We start from the raw sequence: 21,937 nt of genomic DNA, 5'->3' as shown, positions 1-21,937 counted from the left end.
GGACAAGTCACTTAATCCTACATGCCTTGCAAAAAAAAAATATAAACTCCTTGAGGGCAGGGACTATTCATTTTTATCTGTGTCTCTTGCACACAGTAAATGCTTCATAAATGCTTTTTGGTTGACTGAAAGCCAGGAATTCAGGCTCCACAATCTGGATTTAATCTACTTTACCTGTTTTATACCATACTACTTCCCTTTACTAGTCCACAGTATAGCCAAACTGGACTTCTCGCTTGTCCTCAAACTTCTTGCATGCTTTGGCCCAGAATGCATCTTGTTTGCTAGCTCTACCTGTGGAAATCCTTCCTCTCATTCCTGGCTCAAGTAAGGTGCCACTTCCTTGATAAAGCTTTGCCTGATCTCCCTACCTGATAGCAGTCCCTCCTTTAGCTATCTTTAACATTCTGTACCTCCTCCCATGCACTTTTAATACTCTTAAGAATTTAGGTATTAAATATTTAGATATCATGGTTAATTTTCAGTGTGTCTTATCTCCTCCAATAGATCGTGAGCTTCTTATAGATTATGTCATTTATTTTTGTATTCTTCACAGTTCATTGCATAGGATAGCTATTTAGTAAATGATGGGTTTGTAAGAACCAGAGTTGGAGATACCTACATTAGGTTGCTTAGGGGGCAGTCACAGATGAATACTCAATACCAAAATGCATGAGAGAATCACCTGGGTGTTCAGGCTCCTTTCTAAGTTATGAAAAGGTTCCTGATGAAGTTAATAAAAATCAGTTAGATTTCTGGCCTGAGAACTATGATGCCAGGTTTTAACCTATAAGGCTGTGTTTTTTCAGCTGAGTTATAAACTCCCCTCTCCCTTTTTTTTTTATTGCAATGGGAATCACAAAGGAAGAATGATACAACCTTAGTAAACCAAACATTAGTGTGGAAATTCCTGTTCTTTTGCTGACTACAACCATAATTAGACTATTTGTGTTCTGGCAAATTGCTCTTTCTATAGTTCAGTCTTTCATTTCTACCCCCAAAATGGTTTGTTTTATGCCCAAATATGATTTTCAAATGATTAAATTTGACTTATTTTGCATGTCAGCTTCAACCACTAAGCATATGTCATCACCAGTACTTAATTCATAACAGAATATAAATTGTTTCATGTGCTCCTCTGAATTCCATTAGCTAAAACAGAATGTAGAATTTACTGTTCTTCACCATCCACAAGAGAATTTCTACTGAAGAATGCTAAGGAACAATAGACAATAACCAAGAGAATAAGAGAAGAAATCAACTCAAGAGAAATTTTTACTAAAAGCGCTTTAATAAAACCATAAACATTAGCTATTCTTCGCTGCCCTTTGGGAAATTCATAGCATCTTATATGTCATCTTTTGCCTTGCTTTTTTTCCTTGAAGATTTGCTGTCTCTTTGATAAATGTAGGAAAAAGGAAAGAGATAAGCATGGAAGGGAAGGAAATCTGGTAGTTCCTCCACCTACCCTTTACCATTAAAACATTGATTCTGGATATAAGATTAGAAAATAAATAAATAGGCCCTTTATATGATATCTAGCTAACAGCAACAAGTCAGACTTAGAAAGCTCAGTGTCAACAGAATTAAACACAAATCTATGTTGAACCACATCACCAGCACCACCACCTTTCATGATCACTTCTTCACTACCAGAGAATGTCTTCCACTCAAGTTTATACACTAAGTGTGCTCACGAAGCTGGAATTCATGCAGTGGGGGAGTGAGACATACTCCTTGGATATCTAGCCTTTAGATTTGATAACAGCAACAAGAAAAAAGAAAAATGAGTGAAAACCTTGTCATACTAAATCAGAATTTACCTCGCCAACATGAAATAATTTCCCTCAAAAGAAAGCTCTTAAAATCTAGTAACCATGAATGTCCAGTCAAAGGAATCTAGGTAACATCACTCTGACAGGAAGTTCTATGAAGATGCACTGCCACTTAGCCAAATGGCTTTGGGGCAAAGAAACAGAAAACCTGCATTGACCCATCAGAGATGCCTCCAGGGGGATCCATCGAATGCTAAGAAAAAGGCACTTTTAAGAAATACTCTTGTTTAAAAAAAACTTGTAACAGACAGTAGGAGTAGCAGTGAGGCTTTCCAAGAATATTAATCCTGAACATAAAGGACATGAGAAGAGGGAACTAAAGTAAGTGAGAGACGGGAGACTCAAGAAGGGGGCTGGGGGAAGGGGAACTTACTAAAGCCCCAGCCCTTAAATCACACTGGGAGGCAGGCGAGTTACTACCCTCATTATCTTTGCAAATGGAACATTTTCCATTTTTAAAGACATCTGAATTTTTATTATACATGTTTTGCCAGAAGATATAACAATCTCGATTCAGTATTGACTTCCTTTTGCTTTTCTTCTGTTTGTTCTTTGTCTCCTTCAGCCATGTGGAATAATTTTTTTTTCTTTTACCAGACATGCTCACATGTGCACTGTCATGTTTTAAGTTATGTTCTTTCTCAAGGAGGAGGATCTGCTAGTGAGAGTTCTTCTTCCTCTTCAGTTGAAGGGCCACCGCCCTCGCTTGGGCCTCATCATCTCTTGTTTGACCTGTTACAGAAGCCTGCTAATGAACAGATTACTGGCTTCCAGTCTCTACCTCTCCAATCCATTGTCCCCATAATTATCTTCAATCACATATATGGCCCTATCATTCCCCTGCTTAGACACTTCAATGACTCCAAGCTGCCTGTAGGATAAAATCCAAATTCCTAAACTTGGAATTTAAAGCCCTTTGGAACCTTGTCTGCAGCTTATCTTTCCAGGTTTCCTGAGCATTATTCTCTTCACTCGGAACTGGCCTGTAGTAGATACAGCACCAGACAGAATCAGGAAGACCTGGGTCCAAATCTTGCCTCAGCCTCTTACTAGACCTTGGATAAGTCTCTTACTCGCTCTGGGCCTCAGTTTCCTCATCTGTAAAATGAGGAGGTTGGATACTTAGTAAAAGTTTCTTGGATTGGACTGGAGAAGTTTGAAGTGACTACAAACTTTCGGCATAATGTGATGCCACACTGCTCTATGGCAAGTAGGCTCCAGCTTGTCACCTAGCTTCCTCTAGGTCTCATCCTGTGGATTTTCCTTCAGCCATTATAATTTCCTATCACTGGGGTGAGATCTGGGTAAACATTTCAGGCAACTCTAGTAGACTGTTATGTTGGGCAGCACCCTGCACTGAAGAGGTCACAGGCCTGGACCAAACCAACAGTGGCTAATATTGGGCACTTTGGGGTTTGCCATGTTGCATGTAAGTCTCGGAGTAAGCCGGTAGGGAGGGTACTATAGCCATTGCTATTTTCACTTTGTAGATGTGGAGGATGAGGATAGGAGAGGTTGGGTGATTTGCATATAGCTGCTAAGTGTCGGAGGATGGATCTTGGAAATTCTAGATATTCGCTAAACTAATCTTTTTAATACAACTTTATCATTTTGCAGGAATGGAAATCAAGCACACTGTCCTGGAGTTTGCAGATTCTTCTTCCTGTCTTTGCTATGTGCTACTTCCCCAAGTTATTATCAGTTGCTCCTGAGAGGAAACTATATACAGGTACAGGTTCTCCTCCCGCAAAGGTCTGCTCTTTTGTGCTCAAGTCTGTGTTTATAAAAACAGGGAAAGGAAGATGGAAAAGGAAAGAAAAGAAGGGGAAGAGGAAACGAAAAGGAGAGAGGAAAATAGAAAAAGAGGGAGTGGGAGAGGAAGAAGGAGGGAAGTGAGTGAAAGACAAGTTCTCCTTGGCCTCTCAGCAAGGTGTCAGTGGGCATGCTCCATAGGGAGATGCCCCTTAAATGTCACCAAAGGCCCACATCCTGTATTCTCTTAAGTGGATTAGGGAACTCATGAAATTGATAAGGGACTTCCCTGATCAACCTCCTCATATATATCTTGTGTTGTCTTTGGATACATGATGAAACTGACTCTACTTTTTCTCTACTATGTGGTCTTGAGCAAGTCATAATCTGGATTTAAGTCTAATCTACACCTTTCTGAATTCCCCCAGATCTAATGCCACTCTTCTCAAAAGTACTTTGTACTAATTGTGCATATAATTACATGAACTAATGGAGAGCGGTGTAAGCAGAGCCAGAAAAACAGTATACACGTCGAGTAAGTAATGCAAATGGAAAGAACTACAACAAAATAATTGAAAATGAATGCTGCGAAATTATAAAAAATAAGCTTGGACCCAAAGAAGAGAAATGAGAAGACACCTCCCCCAATTCCTTTGCAGAGGCTGGGGAGGAATTGCATATAATGTGGAATATTGCATATAATTTAGGGTATGGATTGTTTTGCTGAATTTTTCCCTTTTTTCCTCTTCCTCCCTTCCTTCTTTAAAAGAAATTCTTTATTATAAGGGAAAGCTCTCTAGGAGAGGAAGGGAGAGGAATACAGGTGGGTCATTCATGGTGGTGCATACCTGTAACACCTGCTCAGGTTGAGGCTCAGGCTGAGGCAGGTGGCTCTCTTGGGCTCAGGAGTTCTGACCTACAGTTTTGCAAGTCAATGGCATTAATATGTTGGGCCCCTGGAATAGGGTTGCCCATTCTTGGTTGCCTAAAGAGGGTTGAACTGACCCAGGTAAGGAAATAGAGGATAAAGCTCTTGTGCCAATCAGAAGGGGACCAGGCCCCTGAGTAGATCCTTTATTTCCAGCCTTGTTGAGAGAAAGAGACCCAGGAAAAAAGAAAGGGATGCAGGGGAAGTATAGATGATGGAAAAATGAAAGATGGCAATAAAAATCTATTAAAATCACACATGCAGTATGTACACAGTGTATTTCTCAGTAGAAAGTAAACTTGTAGGGGAAAATGTCTTGCTTTTGTCTCTAGAAAAAGACAAGTCTTACCAAGGCAAGTGCTTCTTAGTTAAATTCCTACTTTCTTTTCCCTCTCCATCTAAGCTCACAGTGATTTTTTTTTTGCCTCTGAAGCTCTCTAGTATTTCCTTGCATATATCACTCACTGGGCACCTATATGTGAACTGGTATTACTTGTTATCTTTGTATTCCAAGTCAACAACTACATCATCAGCCACTTGAGAGCAAGGACCATGTGCCATATTGCTTTCTGCCCTACCATAACGCCTGGTGTTGACAACTCCTAATTCGTTCTGGTATAAATTATGCTATAGCATGGAACATCCACGCAGCAAAGGGAAAGTGGCAACCATAGAACTGAAATAGGTTCAAACGCTACACTAATTCTCCCAATAATACTATCCCCATGGAGGAGTGTGCATCAATATACATGGGGGACTGATCTCCCTGCTCCTTGAATATGGCATTAATTTCACTGAGTCTAACTCCTTTCATTCTATAGATGAGGACACAGGTCCAGAGCGATTATGACCCCAGGATCATAGATTTGATTTTCAAGGGCCCTTAGAGGTCATTTAGTTCAACCCCCTCATTTATGGATGAGGAAATTGAGACTATGAGAGGCTAAGTGACTTGCCTGAGATTGTAAACAAGAAGCAAATGGTAGAGCCAGGACTCTTTGGACTCCAAATCTTGCATTCTTGTGACTGAACCATACTAAAGTATCTTGGCCAGGGTAACAGAACTAGTTAGTAGAATAATTGGACCTACAACTCAAGTTTCCAGATTCCTAATCCAATTCTTTCTAATGATTTGTTGGGAACCTCTCCCATCCTTCTCAGACACATTCCCATCCAATGGGTTATGTTAGAATTCTCACAGGACAGCAAATCACTTAGCATTGGCCCTGCCCTGGAGACTTCTAAGTCCTTTGATGCTACTACTGGTCACAGGTGGCATACAGTGGTCACCTTTGGCATTCCTTGAGTGTTGCTACAACAGTGATTGATCTCTTCATATTTTCTTCCCATGCCCTGCCCACTGAAATATTTAAAAAGGCTCAATTTTTAAATTGAGCTATAAAATGTAATTAAATGGGCCACTTGGTATAATGCATACACCTTCTGTTTCCTAAAGTGTTATAAGATTGTTTTTATGGCTTTTTACATGGCTTTTATATGAAAAGTACAGTGCAAACCACCTATAATTATGCCTGATGTTTCATTCAATGACTTCTGTAAAATGCATTGTGTTGCCTTTTCTTTTGGGCCTTGGGAGAAAAAAAAAAACAACTTAACATATCAGGAGGAATTTCCTGGCTTCAGAATATAAGAGAAATATACAAAGACTCACTGATTTGATTGGCTGAACACTTGCTAAACAGGGTTAGATCTAGTTAATGTCCCTTCCTGATATTCATTGCTCACATGGGAACTAAAGATTGGAAGTTCAGGACCAAAAGTGAAATCTTAGGATTAACTTTGTCACACTCTAATCTCCAATGCTTCCCTTTTGAATCAGCTTTCCATACTAATTTTCCTGGATGAGCTTTGCTTCCATCACTATCTGCTCACATTCTCAGTTGGCACAAACACTATGCTAAATGGAAAAACCAAACCAAACCATAATTTACTGACTGGAGACAGTGTGTGCTCTGTGCTCTGTGTATCAGCTATACTTTATGGGCATTTGCAGACTTTATAGATTTTAATGATGCATCTGAGTGTACAGAATAATAATATTACCTTCCATTTATGTAATACTTTGTAGTTTACAAGTACTTTGATCCTCGTAACAACTTTGTGAGGTAGGTAGTAGTACAAGAAACGTCCCCCTGTTAGCGATGAGAACATGGAGACTTAGAAATGTCTTAGATATCCAAGGTCACAGAGCTAGTGTTGTTGTTGAATTGTTTTTCAGTCATGTGATGGGGTTTTCTTGGCAAAGATACGTAGTGGTTTGCCATTTCCTTCTCCAATTCATTTTATAGATGAGGAAACTGAGACAAACAAGGTTAAGTGACTTGCCCAGGGTCACCAACTAGTAAGTATCTGATATTAGATTTGAACTTGTAAAGAGGAGTCTTGCTGACTCCAGGCCTGGTATTCTATCCACTGAGCCACCTTGCTGCCCCACAGAGGCTAATAGCAATTTGCAAGATGTAGGACCTGAATCCTGGTCTTTTGAGTTGAAATCCACAATCCCAGAATTTCAGCATTAGAAGAGCCAAGAGCTCTCTAGCACTCCAACCCATATTCTCCAGAGAATCCCCACTACATGACACCCAACAAGTGATCATCCAGCCTTTGCCTGAAGACCCCCTAATAAGGGGGAACCTACTGTACCCTGAAGTGACACATTCCACTTTGGAATGGCTCTAGGTGCTAGGAAGATATTTCTTGCATCAAGGCCAGATTTACCTCTTTGTGATTTCTACCCACTGCATCCGTTCCTGCTGAGTATGAAAGAAACAAGTCTGATTCCTCTTCCAAGCCCTTCCCATATTTGAAGGTGATTATCAGAGTCAGAAGGGACCTAACGGGTCTAATCCCATTCTCTCAATTTATAGAGAAGGACACTAATGCCTATGGATGAAATGCTTTGCTCAAAGTCCTAGCACTGTGAAGGTGGAGGAGCCAAGAATAGCACCCAAGTCTCCTGACTCTCAGTCTAGAGTTCTTTTCGTTACACTATATGCTGTCACCTCTTTTTAACACTAGCATATGGGGCCAGTAGCTCATTTCAATTTAACTACTACACCTTCCCACCCTTCTTGACTAGTGATCTAGCAGTCTTTTAACACGAAGCAGGGAGTGTGTGACCTTGAATTATGCAGTCAAAGTACTTAAGCCACCTGGATGGGTTTTTTCAAGTTGCTTCTGGAACACTGTAAATATTTACAGAACAATGAGAAACACAGTCTTTAGAGGGACAGAGAATAAGGTGACATTTCATACACACAGAGCAGCACCAGGAGGTACTGGGACAAACATTTTATGTTATGAGAACATACTTGGTTGGGAGGAGCCAAATTTGAAATTATCACTGAATTTTATTCCCTTGCCAAATATGAAACAGAAGTGAATTATTTCTCTTCTCATTCTCATTTTTGTCTTTTCCCTTTACTTTATGTTTTTATTATTTTAGTAGCAATCTTCTCATAACTTGCTCTTCTGGTTTCCCTAGGACTTTGTATATGATTTTGATAAAAGATATTTTATATTCTCCCTTTAGGGGATAAGCAAGCTATTCTGCTACTTTTGCCACTGGGCTTATGCTAACTAGGAGAACCAGTGGAATTGGAGATACTTCTAGACATGCAGTAGGGTTTAAGGGTCAGAAACAGCTTGAAAATTGAGCTTCTAAGATTTGGCTGCCAGACTGGAGCTGAATAAGGGAACATTTTGGATACTTTTTTAGTCCTTCCTGAATCTCTGCCAATTCAGTATATGGTATTTCCATAAAAGTCCTGTTTTTCTTCCCTTTTCTTTGAAGAATTCCCACTCTCCTCCCCCTCCCCCCCAATCAAAAAACCATTTTTTTTGGGTTTTGTTTCAATCATGAACTAGAAGATTTAGAGTGAACACTGTCAATCTATATACCTCTTTCCCCATTCATGGCTGTTTGCTTTCTACATTAGACTCATTCCAAGTAGGATGATGGCAAGGAACATATTTGTCCTGGAGCTTCAGCCTGGGTTGGAGTGTTATTTAATTCAGTAAGCATTGATTAAGGGCCTACTGTATTATAGGCCTAGTCTGGGTGCTGGATCAATCAATGACTTTGAAAAAATAATATTTTTATTTTAAGCTAGACTGTGCAAACTCCACAAGAATTCAAATGAAGACTTCATTCTCCGTCCTCCCAAGTTGTCAAATCTGAAACAATAATGGCTCCCATAGAATCATAGATTTAGAGTTGTAAGGGACTAGAAAGTACAACTAATCCACCCCCCTCCATTTTCAGCTGATGAAACTGAGATGCCAGGAGGTAAGGTCACTTGCTCAAGGTCACACAAGAAATCAGCACTAGAAGTGGGATTTGAACCCAGGCTGCCTCTGACTCTAGAGTTCTTCCCAACAAACTATTCTATCTTATCAAAAGGGAGGCATGAGATAATTCTAAGCTCTGAGGTACGATTATTTCATAAAATGCCTCCATTTCTTCTACTTTTCCTGCCAAAAAATATTGTTTTTATTTTCACTTGAATAGCTTAACTTATAATTAGGGTTTGATGCTCAGTGACTAACCCTCTTCTTCTACATTCTTGCTACAAACCATCATATTTGTCACATGATTTTTTTCAAACACTGAGTTTTATTAGAGTGAAAAAATTACTCAGTTATACAGGAAAGGAAAAGAGATTAGGAATCAAGTCAAATCAGTTGCTTATTCATCTGTGTATGGTTAAATGATTGAAAATAATCTACAAGTTTTCTATTTTTCTGCTACAGACAGGCAGAAAAGTAAAGAGAAACTCTTTCTCCCTGTGCCATGAGGCCGAAGTTCATCTTCTTCCACTGGCCTTGGGAGATTGGAAACGTCTCCCCTCTGACACATTAAGGAGGGGGGTGGGGTACTGAATCCTAGAAACTGGGCAAGGCATCGAACTACTGCAAAACTGGCTCTTTCTGCTCAGTCCTGTTGGAGCACAAGAGCAGGAAAACATTTGCCCGACAACACTCATTAGGCAATTTTCAGTAGTTACAAAGCTCACTTAACAGACCCTCAAAAAAAAAAAAAGAAAGATAAAGGTACTTGGCTGACACTCTTGCTTTTTCTCCCTCCTGACCTCCCAACTCTGCCCACCTCTCTTTTGCTCATTCACTTGACACTCATCTAGAGGCTTTTTGGGTTGGTACTTTTGTAATCTCTGCAATGCCTGTCTGGGGGCTACACAGCCATCAAAAAACATTCTCAAGTACATTCTCACGTACACATGGTATCCTCCTAGCTGCTATGCATAATTAAAAGAACTGTACCTTACCTCTGGGAATGAAGAGGCAATGTGGGGTAAAGGAAGGATCCATAGGACTTGGAGTCTGGAGACACTTAGTTTTGAATTCTGCCTCTGACACTGACTATTTGTGTGGCTATAGTCAAGTTACTGCATCTCTCCTTACCTCAGTTTCCCCCCCTGTAAAACAGATAATACATGTGAAGATTATTATGAGGATCAAATCAATGAATCAATCCAGCACCTATTAAGTTCTTCCCATGGGTCAGGCATCAGTCCAGGCCCTGAGGCTGCAGATACAAACTTGATGGCCTCTGGTTCTAGACAGATCATCCTATAAGGCTATACCTGTAGGAATCAATCACGTACTTAGCGCTGGCTGTGTGCACAGGACCATGCCAGGCGCTGTAAGAGGAATAGAAAAGAAATCTAAGACGAGACTGTCCACATTCAAAGCATTCATAATTCAGCTGGGAAACAAGATGGGCATGCATGTGCTTGTGAGTATGCCAATATACAATTAGTTGCAGAATTGTGTGGAAAGAACTGTATCGTAGTAGTTCAAAGAAAGGGTAGATCAAAGAGACCTGCAGCTCCAGGTCATGGGAGCCTTCATGGATGAGTAAAGGCTTAAATGGGCCTTTGAATGATAAGGAAAGATATAGAAAGGGAGAAGAGAAGGTAGAGGGCATTCCTGGTATGACGAAAAGCATGAACAAGGGCACGGAATAGGGAATGGGCATGGTGTGTTTGTTTGATAAATAGGAGACAGCCTGAGTAACCAGAGTATTCATGTTGGTGAGTAGCAAGAAATATAGTTAGCTAAGTCAAGTCAGGCCAGACTATGGAAGGCTCTGCAACATGGACAGGGGAGATTATACCGGATGCTGTAGGCAACAGGAAGCTATTGTTAGTGTTTGAACAGAAGGGTGACATGATGGAAGTGGTATAGCAAGATGAGTCTGGTAGTAGCATGCAATTTAGGTCGGTGAGAATAAAGGCCGATCTGAATTAGGGAGGCAAATTAGGAAGGAATCTGGTCCAGTGATTCAGGCCTAAGAAAAGGACTTGGACTAGGGTGATAGTAGCTGGAAGGGAAGAGAAGGAGCAGAAATAATATAGGTCATGAAAGGAAGGGGCATCAACGGAGACTTTAAGCAATGAAAAACAGCAGGGCCAGATTCAAGTGATGTTTTGAAGAAAAGGAAGTATCTGATGATAGGCAAATGTATAGAAGACAGGGCAAGGAAGAACAAAATATAATTCCCAAGTTTTGTGATGAGGAGACTGGAGAGATTGTGGAAGCCGGGCTTGGGAGGCCACTGTGGAGAAAAGAGGAAGGACAGAGAACTGTTCCAGGTTCAATTGGAGTTAGCCTGTTTTGGAGAAACTGCTTAGTCAGGAATGGTCAGGGCAGGAAGGTGAGCAGCAACTATGGAGATTTGTGTGTCTTTGCCACGTTCACAATTGGTGAAAATAAATGGTCAGAAAGAAACAAAATGTCTCAATTCTGAACTTCATCTTTAGCAGTCTTAAAAGCAATGCATTTGTAGATGATTTTTTTTTTTTAAAAAAGGGTGCTTGTATCACCTCCTTAACTGGCACCTTTTGCTATTGCGATTAAATTGTACAAAATCCTTATTGCAGACTGCTTCAGTGTTGTCTGACCGTGACGATACCCAGGATTCCTGGGAGGACTCTTGGATGTGTCTCACATGAAACAGATGGACCCTCTAACCTGGCAGGAGGCAAAGACCTAGGTCAGCCAAACCAAAGCTAACAATCTTCCAGGGAAATAGGTGTGGGCAGGATAGGTGGTTTTGGAGGGCAGGATTTACAGACGGATGTAGTTAATTTTTTATGAACAGTCTCATACAGTGGAGAAGAAACTGCATTCCAGAGTCCCTTAACAGGAATTTAAAAGTACAAACATGTTATTGATTTCCTTAGCTCAGGTGGAGAGGAAGAGTGAAGGATGCCCTTCTTATTGCTAAGCTCTATGCAAATGTATTTTTCAAATGCACAGTAAGCATAACGACGTCCTTACTAATCTAAAAGGATTATCTCTTCTTTCTGATTCTGAGAAAGAGAATTAGCCGCAACAATAACAGAGAGGGCCGCACTGCTCTTGTTTACCAAACATTCTGCCAGGGCAGGCAGCCTGGGCAGCACCAGCCTCAGCCCAGCTTTTCCAAAGAAAATGTATGCACAAAGGCCTATATAACCTGGGTAAGGTTGTCACCCTAAATCCTCTTCTGAGAATCCATTACAAGCTAAGCTACTGTCCAAGTTAAGGCTTGTAAAACATCTGGAATAGGTTTAAAAAAAATTATGGAATCTTTTCTGCATCTGTTTTTGTACTAACTAACCATTGTAATTATTGGTCTAACAGAGCGTTATGAAGGAAGGGTACCTGTGGGGTCCCCTGCTAATCATCACTGGAGCACAGATATTCCTTCTGTCCTTCCAGTAATGATTTTCTCTCTAAAAAAAGTAGAGGCCAACATGGTCTTAGTCTCCTCTATAATTACAGTAATCACCTGTCTGATGATATTCCAGTTCTCTGGGGCCAGTAGAAACAAGGCGACTGTTTGAAACTATAAATTTTCAAAGTCGTTGCATGATCTGCTACTTCATGGCCACTGCATGTAAGTTGTATAGTATTCTCACTACTCTGAGACCTCTTTCACTAGACCTCCTTCTCTAGCCAAAAAATGTATCCACATATGTCCCAATGACAGATGGGTTTATGTTGCTTTGAGCCTAGGATAATATTTTGCCAAAAGAATGAGAAGAGTGAAACCAACCCAGGATGCACTTATGTCTCTCAGATTCATTTTTAAATGGTCATGTAAGGATACTGCTTTCAATGAAAAATCTACCCATTTCTCTCCTAGATCTATATATAATGCAATTATGAAACAGAATAGTCAAGTAAGGGAGTAGGTAGGAAGAAGGTAGAAATTCAGATTCTGTGTGAGAAAGAAGTAATTTTTGATTTTTGGCCATGTTAATGCTCATTTGAATCCTTTCACGTGTGTGCGGCTCAAACTCTTCATTTCTTAGAATGCCACAGGGACAGCACAAGCTTTGTAATGGAAATTGGTACTTCTCTAAAGTATGTTTGAGAGTTGGATCACTGGAGCAAAACCAAGCTTTCTTTGATTAGAGATATTAATTTTGGCACCTGTGCATTTATATTCACAAAGAAACATTCTAAAGATGTGAAATTTTCATGATGTAAGCCAGGAAAAAAGATATTGGTGTAGGCTTTAGGATTCTGGAAGATTGCAGAATGCAAACTGTCATGAAGCCAACTTAATATAGCTGTTTCCTTTATGCTCAAAAGATTCCCTGGGGACTTCACTGCTTACATACAGGAAATAAGGTCTGTTCTGATACAAGAACTCGTTTTTCACAATGTAGACAACTACAGGAAATGTTACAAATTATACAAATTCTATATTTAGTTGTAGACAAATAATATTCCTAAAATAATGAGAAAATTAGGAGATGATCTAGAGTTAATGACAAATCCAGAAAGAAAACCTCGAGAATAATTCCATGAGTATTTCATGATATTGTTTTCCAATTTATTTCCTTGCTTAACTGAATAGGTTGCTCAGTTTATTCATCATATATTTGCCTTACAAAGGCTAGTCATTTTCTTAATGTTTTAGAAAGTCTGTATTGACAATTCTTTTCTTATCTAGTATGAAAAATACCATAATTGACTGCAGAAATCTGAAAACACCATTTGTCCTCTGTCAAACTATTCGCCCAAGGTACACAGATTTGGGATATTTTCCCTTAAGGGTTGGCCACTGAACAAAGAAGTAATCTGAAAAGTGGTAAAGAATCTTTCCGGAAAGGGATAAGGTTTCCACTCTGCAGATGCTTTCAACGTAGACAATGATCACTTTCTTTATTCCTAGTATCCCAAGAAGAAGGGCAGATGCACAGATAGGAATACATGTTCCTGGTCCATTACACAATACCTAAAAAAAGAGAGAGAAAACTTTAAAAGTAAAGTTCAAACAGACAATTTCAAGCCAACTATTTGGTAAGCTTAGGCCTTTTACATCAGAACAGTCAAATATTAGAGAAATTCTCAGGTTAGTCTAAGTTTTACATTACAATTCTTTGTCACTCACTAGGACACTATACCAACAACTAAGATTCATCCCATTTTCATATCAAGTAACCCAAGCAACATGTTTCTGCTTATTTTTATACTTTTTTTTTAAAACTAGGTATAGAATCCTTTTTATTTAAATTTTTTTGGTGAGGCAATAGGGGTTAAGTGACTTGCCCAGGGTCACACAGCTAGTACGTGCTAAGTGTCTGAGGTTGGATTTGAACTCAGGTCCTCCTGACTCCAGGGTCAGTGCTCTATCCACTGTGCCACCTAGCTGCCCCTTAAGTCATACATTTTTGTCTGGTTGCAGGACTAATTTTAAAAATTGGAATTTAACATGGGGAAAACACTTCTTAAAACAATGAAATCTATACTTTGTTGGTAAAAATACAATTTTCTAAAGGGGAATTTCAAAATTATCATTAGAACTGTCTGGCTTTAATCCAAAATTTTCTTTTCAACAAACAGAGAATGAAGAACACTACCTAGTTAATGCTATTTAAGTCTTTGTTTAAACCTGCAGGACTTAGCTATCTCCTTCTGAAAATCGAAGGATTTTAATGCTTTTTAAAATTCTATTATTTTTTACAGAAGGCTGTGGATTGATGCGACAATAAATTTACTTGGTTGTCTTACCCAGCTGAAGAATAAGCATTTTCAGATGTACTTAACTGAAAATTATTTTATAATTCTCTTATGGAAATGAAAGTATATTTGTTTCATAGGACAGCTGTGTGGATTTTCAGAAGGAAAGGAATGATATTAGGTACTATGTATTAGCTGATAATTGGCTGAAGTAGTAAAAACAAATATGTGTTTGATCACATAAAGCATGAAGCAGATTTTGTCTGTTACACATACCACCATACTGCCATTTTGTCACATGATGCCATTGTGATATCATCTGCATGCCATGCTACCTGAAGCTATAGCCTCTACCTCCTCCTGGAGCTCAAACTTTGCTTTCTGTTACTCTGGGCTCTGACTGGTGAGCATTCTCTTTATTTTTCTTTCCCTGGTCTTTGGACATCACCTGTCTTTGAAGAAGGTGGGATCTGAGCTGATGAGCCTTGAAGGAAGCCACGAAAGCCAGGATGTAGAGGGCAAGAGGAAGAGTATTCCAGGTACAGGGGCAGCCGGTGAAAAGCAATGGACTAAGGAGAAGGAGGATTCTAATTCGAGGAACAGAAAGTCAATCAGTGTAGCTGGAACAAGGAGAATGGGAAAGAGAGCAGAGTACAAGATGATTAGAAAAGGAGGAAGAGGTCAGGTCGTGAAGGGCTTTAAATGCCAAAGGAGTGTTTACATTTGATCTGGGAAATAATAGGGAATCTCTGGAGTTCAGACAGGCAGCTAGGTGGGACAGTGGGTAGAGCACTGGGCCTGGAGTTCAAATTCCACCTTGGACACTTAGTAGTTGTGTGACTCTGGACAAGTCATTTAAGTGCTGTCTGTCTCAGTTTCCTCAGCTGTAAAATGGGGATAATAATAGTACCTACTTCTGTGTTTTTGTAAAGATCAAATGAGATATTTGTAGAGTACTCAGCACAGTGCCAAACATAGTAGGTGCTTAATAAATGTTCGTTCCCTTCCCTTAGTGGAATGGAGGACTCTCCAGTATTTCTGATTTAAAAAAAAGACCAGATGATTTTTTCCCCCCTCTTCTCCAAGTGAAGAGAAAAAGATTTGGGAGAAGAGTGTCTTCTCCTACCTCCTCTTGTGGCTAAAGCATATTCTTTATACTTTTTACAAGATTTACTTCCAATTGTTTTGTTCTTTCCATTTACATTGTTGAAGGCATTGTGTATATTGCTTTCTTGGTTCTGCTTACTTCACTTTGTATTAGTTCATATTAACTTTTTCCATGCTTCTTTGTATTTATCATAGTCATCATTTCTTATGGCAGAGTAATGTCCCTTTATATTTAACTACCACAATTTATTTTATGGGCAACTAGGTGGCACAGGAGATAGAGTACTGGGCTTGGAGTCAGGAAGTTCAAATCTGGCCTTAGACATTTAATCACTGTGTGACCTTGGGCAAGTCATTTAACACTATTTACCTTAGCTCCTCATCTGTAAAATGAGTAAGAGAAGGAAATGGCAAATCACTTCAGAATCTTTGCCCAGAAAACTCCAAATGCGGTCACAAACAACCAGACACAACTGAAACGACCAAATAATAACAACAAAACCCACAATTTATTAGGTATTTCCTAATTGGTAGGCATCTACTCTGTTTCCAATCAATCAATAAACATTTATTAAGTGCCTATTAAGAACAGGCACTGTGTTAAGTGCTGAAGATACAAAAAGAGGCAAAAGACAGTTCCTGCCCTCAAAGAGCTAAGAATCCAATGGGGAAGACATCATGTAAACAGATATATACAATGCAAGCTATATATAGGATAAATAGGAAATAACAGAGAGAAGGCACTGGAATTAAAAGGGGCTTGGGAACACTCTGTGTAGAAGGTGGGATTTTAGTTGGAATGTAAAGGAAGATGGGAGGCCAGTAGTCAGAGCTGAGGAGGGACAGTGTTCCAGGCATGGGGGATAGCCTGAGAAAATGCCCAGAGCTGAGAGATGAAGTGTCTTGTTTGTGGAACAACCAGGACGCCAGTATCATGAACTGAAGAGTATGCATTGGAGGGTAAGGTATAAGAAGACTAGACAGGCAAGAGGGGGCTAGGTTATGAAGGGCTTTGAATACCAAACCAAGCATTTTGTATTTGGTTCTGGAGGAAACAGGAAGCCAATGGAGTTTACTGAGTAGGAGGATGATTAGATCTGTACTTTAAGAAAATCACTTTTGTGTCTAAATGGAGGATGGACTGGAGTGGGGACAGACTTGAGGCAGGCAGATTCATCAGTAGGCAATTATAATAGTCTAGGCATGCACTGATGAGGGCCTGCATCAGGGTGGTGGCAGTGGCAGAGGAGAGAAGGAGGCATGTTTGAGAGATATTACAGAGGTGAAAGTGACAGACCTTGGCAGCAGCTTGGTTTTGGGGGAGTGAAAAATAGTGAGAAGTTGAGAATGACTTATAGGTTGTGAGCCTGAGAGAGGATGGTGTTGCCCTCTATGGTAACAGGGAAAGCAGAGGGGATGTTCAGGGGGAAAGATAATGAGTTAGAATATTTGAGGGAACATCTATATATGCTGAAATCTGCTAATCAGAAGACAGGAGTTGGGGTAGAGAGAAAGAATGAACCACACACTGAATTCACTGAAGAAGGAAGACAAATTTCCTGGGGCTAGTGGATAACTACCACCAGCACTTAGATTTGTTGATAAATTTGGATAGTGTGAACCTCAAAAGAGAAGCCTTTGCAGACTGATGGTGACAGAGGTAGAGTCTGGAAGTGGCAATGGGGAGAAAGATGTATTCTGACTCTCCCAAATCAATGTGTTTTTGTATACTAAACTGCTTGTAGATGATTTAATTCAGAATTTTTAAAAAATGAAAGGAGTAGGTCACGGGCAGAACCTTGAGAGACATTTGTAATTAAGGGGTGGGAAGATGATGAGATCAGAGGGTGAGGAGGAGAAACATAAACATTAGTGTGCAAGTCATGGGATCCAGCTGAGGAAAGTATATTAAGGAGGTAGTTGGTGTGTCAAATACTGCAGAGAGGTGAAAGAAGATAAGGAAAGAGAAAAAAAGGCAATTGGATTTAGCAGCAAGATTAGTGATTTTTGAATTCAAGAAGTTGAGGAGTAAATAGGTGGTATGGAAGTTGATATCCTTTCTGACTAGATTGTAAGCTCCTGGAGTTATACTTTTTAGTGTTTGTTAACTGGGTAGACTAGTACAGTACCTATGGTTGTAATTCAGCAGTTATCTATCTATAAAAGATAACTAATAAGGTGATATAGACAGATGCTTAATGAATGCACATATAAGTTCTATTGAAGTTCAGAGGAGGAAGAGCTAATTGTGTACTGACTCGGAAATGACTTGGAAAGGTTTACCTAAAGAGATGGGACTTAAGCACTAGGAAGAATTAGTCAGAGTGAAGGGATGTAGGCTGGGAGAAAGAAGAAAAGACATTAAAGGGGAGAATACAAAAGATACTTTCAGAGACAACGGACAGACAAGTCTGGCTGGAGTGAAGGGTTTGGCTAAGGGAGCAGTGGAAGATAGGGTTGGAAAGTAGATTTGGCACCAGATTATGGAATTTTTGCCAGGAGCTGGGTCCCAGTCTCAATCACATACATTGTAATTTACCCTCTTTTAATGTCATCTATGAGCTTACAAGGATTTAAGGGCAAAATAGTAAGCTACCAGATACTCTTTTTCTAAGTAGGAGACTCTTTTCCCATCCCTTCCTCTCTTAAGCAAATTCTATAAATGTGTTTTGTTTTTACATTACAAACATTTACAGATGCCATTTGGTGAGAGATCTCTTGTAACAACATAAAACAATTAAATGAAACTAACAATATAGTGACCTCATCTGAAAATGAATGCAATATTCCACATCTCTTGCATGCACCCCCACCCCTCTTTTTTATTAACAAAAATCTATTTTCTCTCCTACCATCAATTTCATTAAAAAAGTGAGAGAGAGAGAGAGAGAGAGAGAGAGAGAGAGAGAGAGAGAGAGAGAGAGAGAGAGAGAGAGAGAGAGAGAAAAGCAGTAATACATAGTCAGGTAAAACAAATTCCTTCCTTGGTTGTTTTTAAAAATATATGTCTCATTCTGCATCCTAAATCTATTGCCCTTCTTTTAGAAGGTGCATAGTATATTTCATCATTGATCCTCTGGAATCATGGACGGATGGTTAGTATATTGTTCACATTTCTTAAAGCTTTCAAAGTTGTCTTTACAGTTGTTATTGTGTAAATTCTAATGGTTCTGCTCCTTTCCTTCATCAGTTTGTAAAAGTCTTCATAATCATGCATTTTTATAATATTGTTGTTATGGTATAAGTTGTTCTGGTTCTGTTTACCTCCCTCTGCACTGGTTCCTATGAGCTTCTTCATATTCTCGGAAATCATCTATTTCCTCATTTTTTACAGCACAACAGTATTTTATCACTCATGTATCACAACTTAGCCAACTGATTGGCATCCTTTTAGTTTTCAGTTTTTTTTTTTTTGCCACCACAAAAAGAGCTGCTCTAAATATTATTTAACATTTAGGTCAGTTTCCTATTTTTTCTTTTTTGGATATATGCCTAGTAGTGGTATAGCTGGGTTAAAAAGGCATGTACTATTTGGTAACTTTTTGTGTATGATTGTGAATTGCTTTGCAGAATGGTTCCATCATGGATCCATCCATTTGTGGATCCATGAATGGTGCATCAATGTGCCTGTTTTCCCAAAGCCCTGCCAACATTTATCATTTTCATGTTTTGGTCATTTTTGCAAATCTGATAGCTATAACAGTGTCCTGGATTGCTTTAATTTGCATTTCTCTCATTGGCAGTAAATTGAAGCATTTTTTCCTAAAGATGACTATAAATAGCCTATGTTTCTTTCCTGAGGAGGACCAGTTTACATCCTTAGACTATCAATTGAGGAATGGCTTTTATTCTTAAAAATCTGAATCAGTTCTTTATGCATATTGGAAATAAAGCCTTTGTCAGAGAAACAGGCAAAGATTTTTTCCCCCCATTTAACTGACTTATTTGTACAAAAAATGTTTAAATTTTACACCTTCAAAGTTATCCATTTTCTCTTCTGTGACATTCTCTTTTGCTTGTGTGATCATGTATTTCTCTCCTTTCTATAGATTTGATAGGTATTTTTCCCTACATTTCTCTTATTTATTTATGACATGACCTCTTATATTTAGGTCAGGTAACCATTTGGACCTTATTTTTGTATGAGGTATAAGGTGATGTTCTAAATCTAATTTCTTCCATACTGCTCTCCAAATTTACAGCAGCTTTTGTTGAATAGTGAGTCCTTATCCCTAAAGATGTGGTGTTTATGTTACCAAATACTACGGCATTAGATACTTTTGCTTCTGGGTCTTATATAACTAATCGGTTCCACTGATCAATTTTTTAACCAATATAAATTGTTTTGAGAATTATGGTTTTATAGCTCATAGTTAATTATTTCCTATGAGATTCTTGACCTTTTCTGCCTCCATAAGAATGGTTTGTTTGTTTTTTTTTAGTTATATACAATAGTCCTTTGGTAGTTCAATTGATTAAAAAATAAAGTAATTTGACATTTTTACTGTTGAATTGCCTATCCATGAGCAATTGATATTTTTCCTATGATTTAGGCTTGTCTTTATTTCTATACACAATGAGTTGTAGTTTATTTATATAGTTCTTGTGTGTATCTTGGTAACTAAAATTCCAAATATTTTATACATTTTGTAGTCATTTTAAATGGAATTCTTCTTTCTAGATCCTTCTGCTGGGTGTCATTGGTATTACATAGAAATGTTAATGATTTGTACGAATTTATCTTATAATCTGCAAGTTTAATGAGAGAAATGATTATTAATAACCAACATCTTGGGGAGATCCAGAGTTCTCCCCTTCTTCCAAAGTCTTGATTTTAAAAGTTCAGTCTCCTGAAGGACATTGCTGATAATGAGACTGGACTAATTTTCTTATTCAAAACCCCACCCTGGTGAAAGCTATTGTGTTCTGCTCAGGCATAGGTGTTGATAGTTGATAGTTTTTCTAATTTTAAGCCAATCTTGTGTTCCTGGTATAAATTCAACCTGGTCATAGCATATAATCCTTGTGATACATTGTTTTAGTCTCTTTGCTAATGTTTTATTTAAATTTTTTTTTTGTATCAATGTTCATGAGGGATGAACATTAGGTGTTTAGTTTTCTTTTTCTCCCTAGTTCATGTATCAAAACCACAAACTGTGTCATAGATGGAATTTAGGAGAATGCCTTCTTCTGCTATTTTTGCAAACAGTTTATATAATATTAAAAATAATTATTCTTTGAATGTTTGACAGAATTCATTTGTGAATCAATTTGGTCTTAGAGTTTTTCTTTTTGGAAGTTTAATCTATGGCTTATTTAATTTCTTCCTCTGAAATTCAGTTGTTTAAATTCCCTGTTTCTTGATCTGTTATTCTGAGTATTTCATATTTTTGCAAATATTCATTTATTTAATTTGGCAGCTTTATTTGACATAATCATGCAAAAGAATTTCTAATAATATTGTTTCTTTCTTGTTGACTTGTTATGAATTTTACCTTTTTGTTTTCAATACTAGTAATTTGGTTTTCTTTCTTTTTTAAAAAAAATCTATTAACTAATGGTTTATCTAGTTTATTAGTTTTTTTTTTAAGCTCCCATTTTTATTTATTAATTCAGCGGGGTTTTTTTCCCCCCACTTTTGTTAATCTTCTTGATTTTCAGGATTTCTAATTTGGCCTTTAACTGGGGTATTTAAATTTGTTTTTTATTATTTTTAGTTGTATTCTCAATTCATTGATCTGTTTGTTCTCTTTTTTGCTAATAAAAAGGAAAGATAACTTAAGAATCATAGGATTACCTGAAGTCTATGACCAGAAAAAGAAACTGGATATCATTATTCAAGAAATTATTGAAGAAAATTGTCTAAATATATTAGAATTAGAGGGCAATGTGAAAATAGAAAAAAAAAACACCCCACCAATTACTTCCTGAAATAAATCCCAAAACGAAAACTTCCAGGAATATCACTGCCAAAATCCAGAGCTTCCAGACAAAAGGGAAAAACAATACTACAAATAGCCAAAAAGAAAGAATTCAGATATGAAGGAAACACAATCAGGACTGCATAAGATTTGGCAGCTATAATTTTAAAGGTGTGGGGAACATGGAATAAGATACTCCAAAAGGCAAAAGATAAAGGTCTACAACCAAGAATAACATACCCAGCAAAACTGAGTATAATCCTACAAGGGAAAAAATAGACCCTCAATGAAATAGAGGACTTTCAAACATTCCTGATGAAAAAAACCACAGCTAAAATGGAATTATGAAATACAAATATCAGAGTCTAGAGAAAAATAAAAAGATAATTACTAGT

General features: G+C 38.3%; 1 protein-coding gene across 1 annotated transcript in view; it reads right to left on the bottom strand.

Moving 5' to 3' along the window:
- Nucleotides 1–13,362: 13,362 nt before the first annotated feature.
- The window catches only part of ALG14 (ALG14 UDP-N-acetylglucosaminyltransferase subunit), an 85,963-nt gene continuing 77,388 nt past the window's right edge, over nt 13,363–21,937 (bottom strand). The window contains exon 4 of the mRNA XM_078155528.1: nt 13,363–13,789. Within this exon, the coding sequence (XP_078011654.1) occupies nt 13,559–13,789 (231 nt within the window). The 3' untranslated portion in view covers nt 13,363–13,558. The remainder of the gene's footprint in view (nt 13,790–21,937) is intronic.

This window comes from Phascolarctos cinereus, unplaced genomic scaffold, assembly GCF_003287225.1.
Source record: "Phascolarctos cinereus isolate Bilbo 61053 unplaced genomic scaffold, phaCin_HiC Scaffold_5;HRSCAF=322, whole genome shotgun sequence".
Classification (NCBI taxonomy): Eukaryota; Metazoa; Chordata; class Mammalia; order Diprotodontia; family Phascolarctidae; genus Phascolarctos; species Phascolarctos cinereus.
Note: the sequence above shows the minus strand (reverse complement) of the source record. Positions and strands in the feature narration are given on the sequence as shown.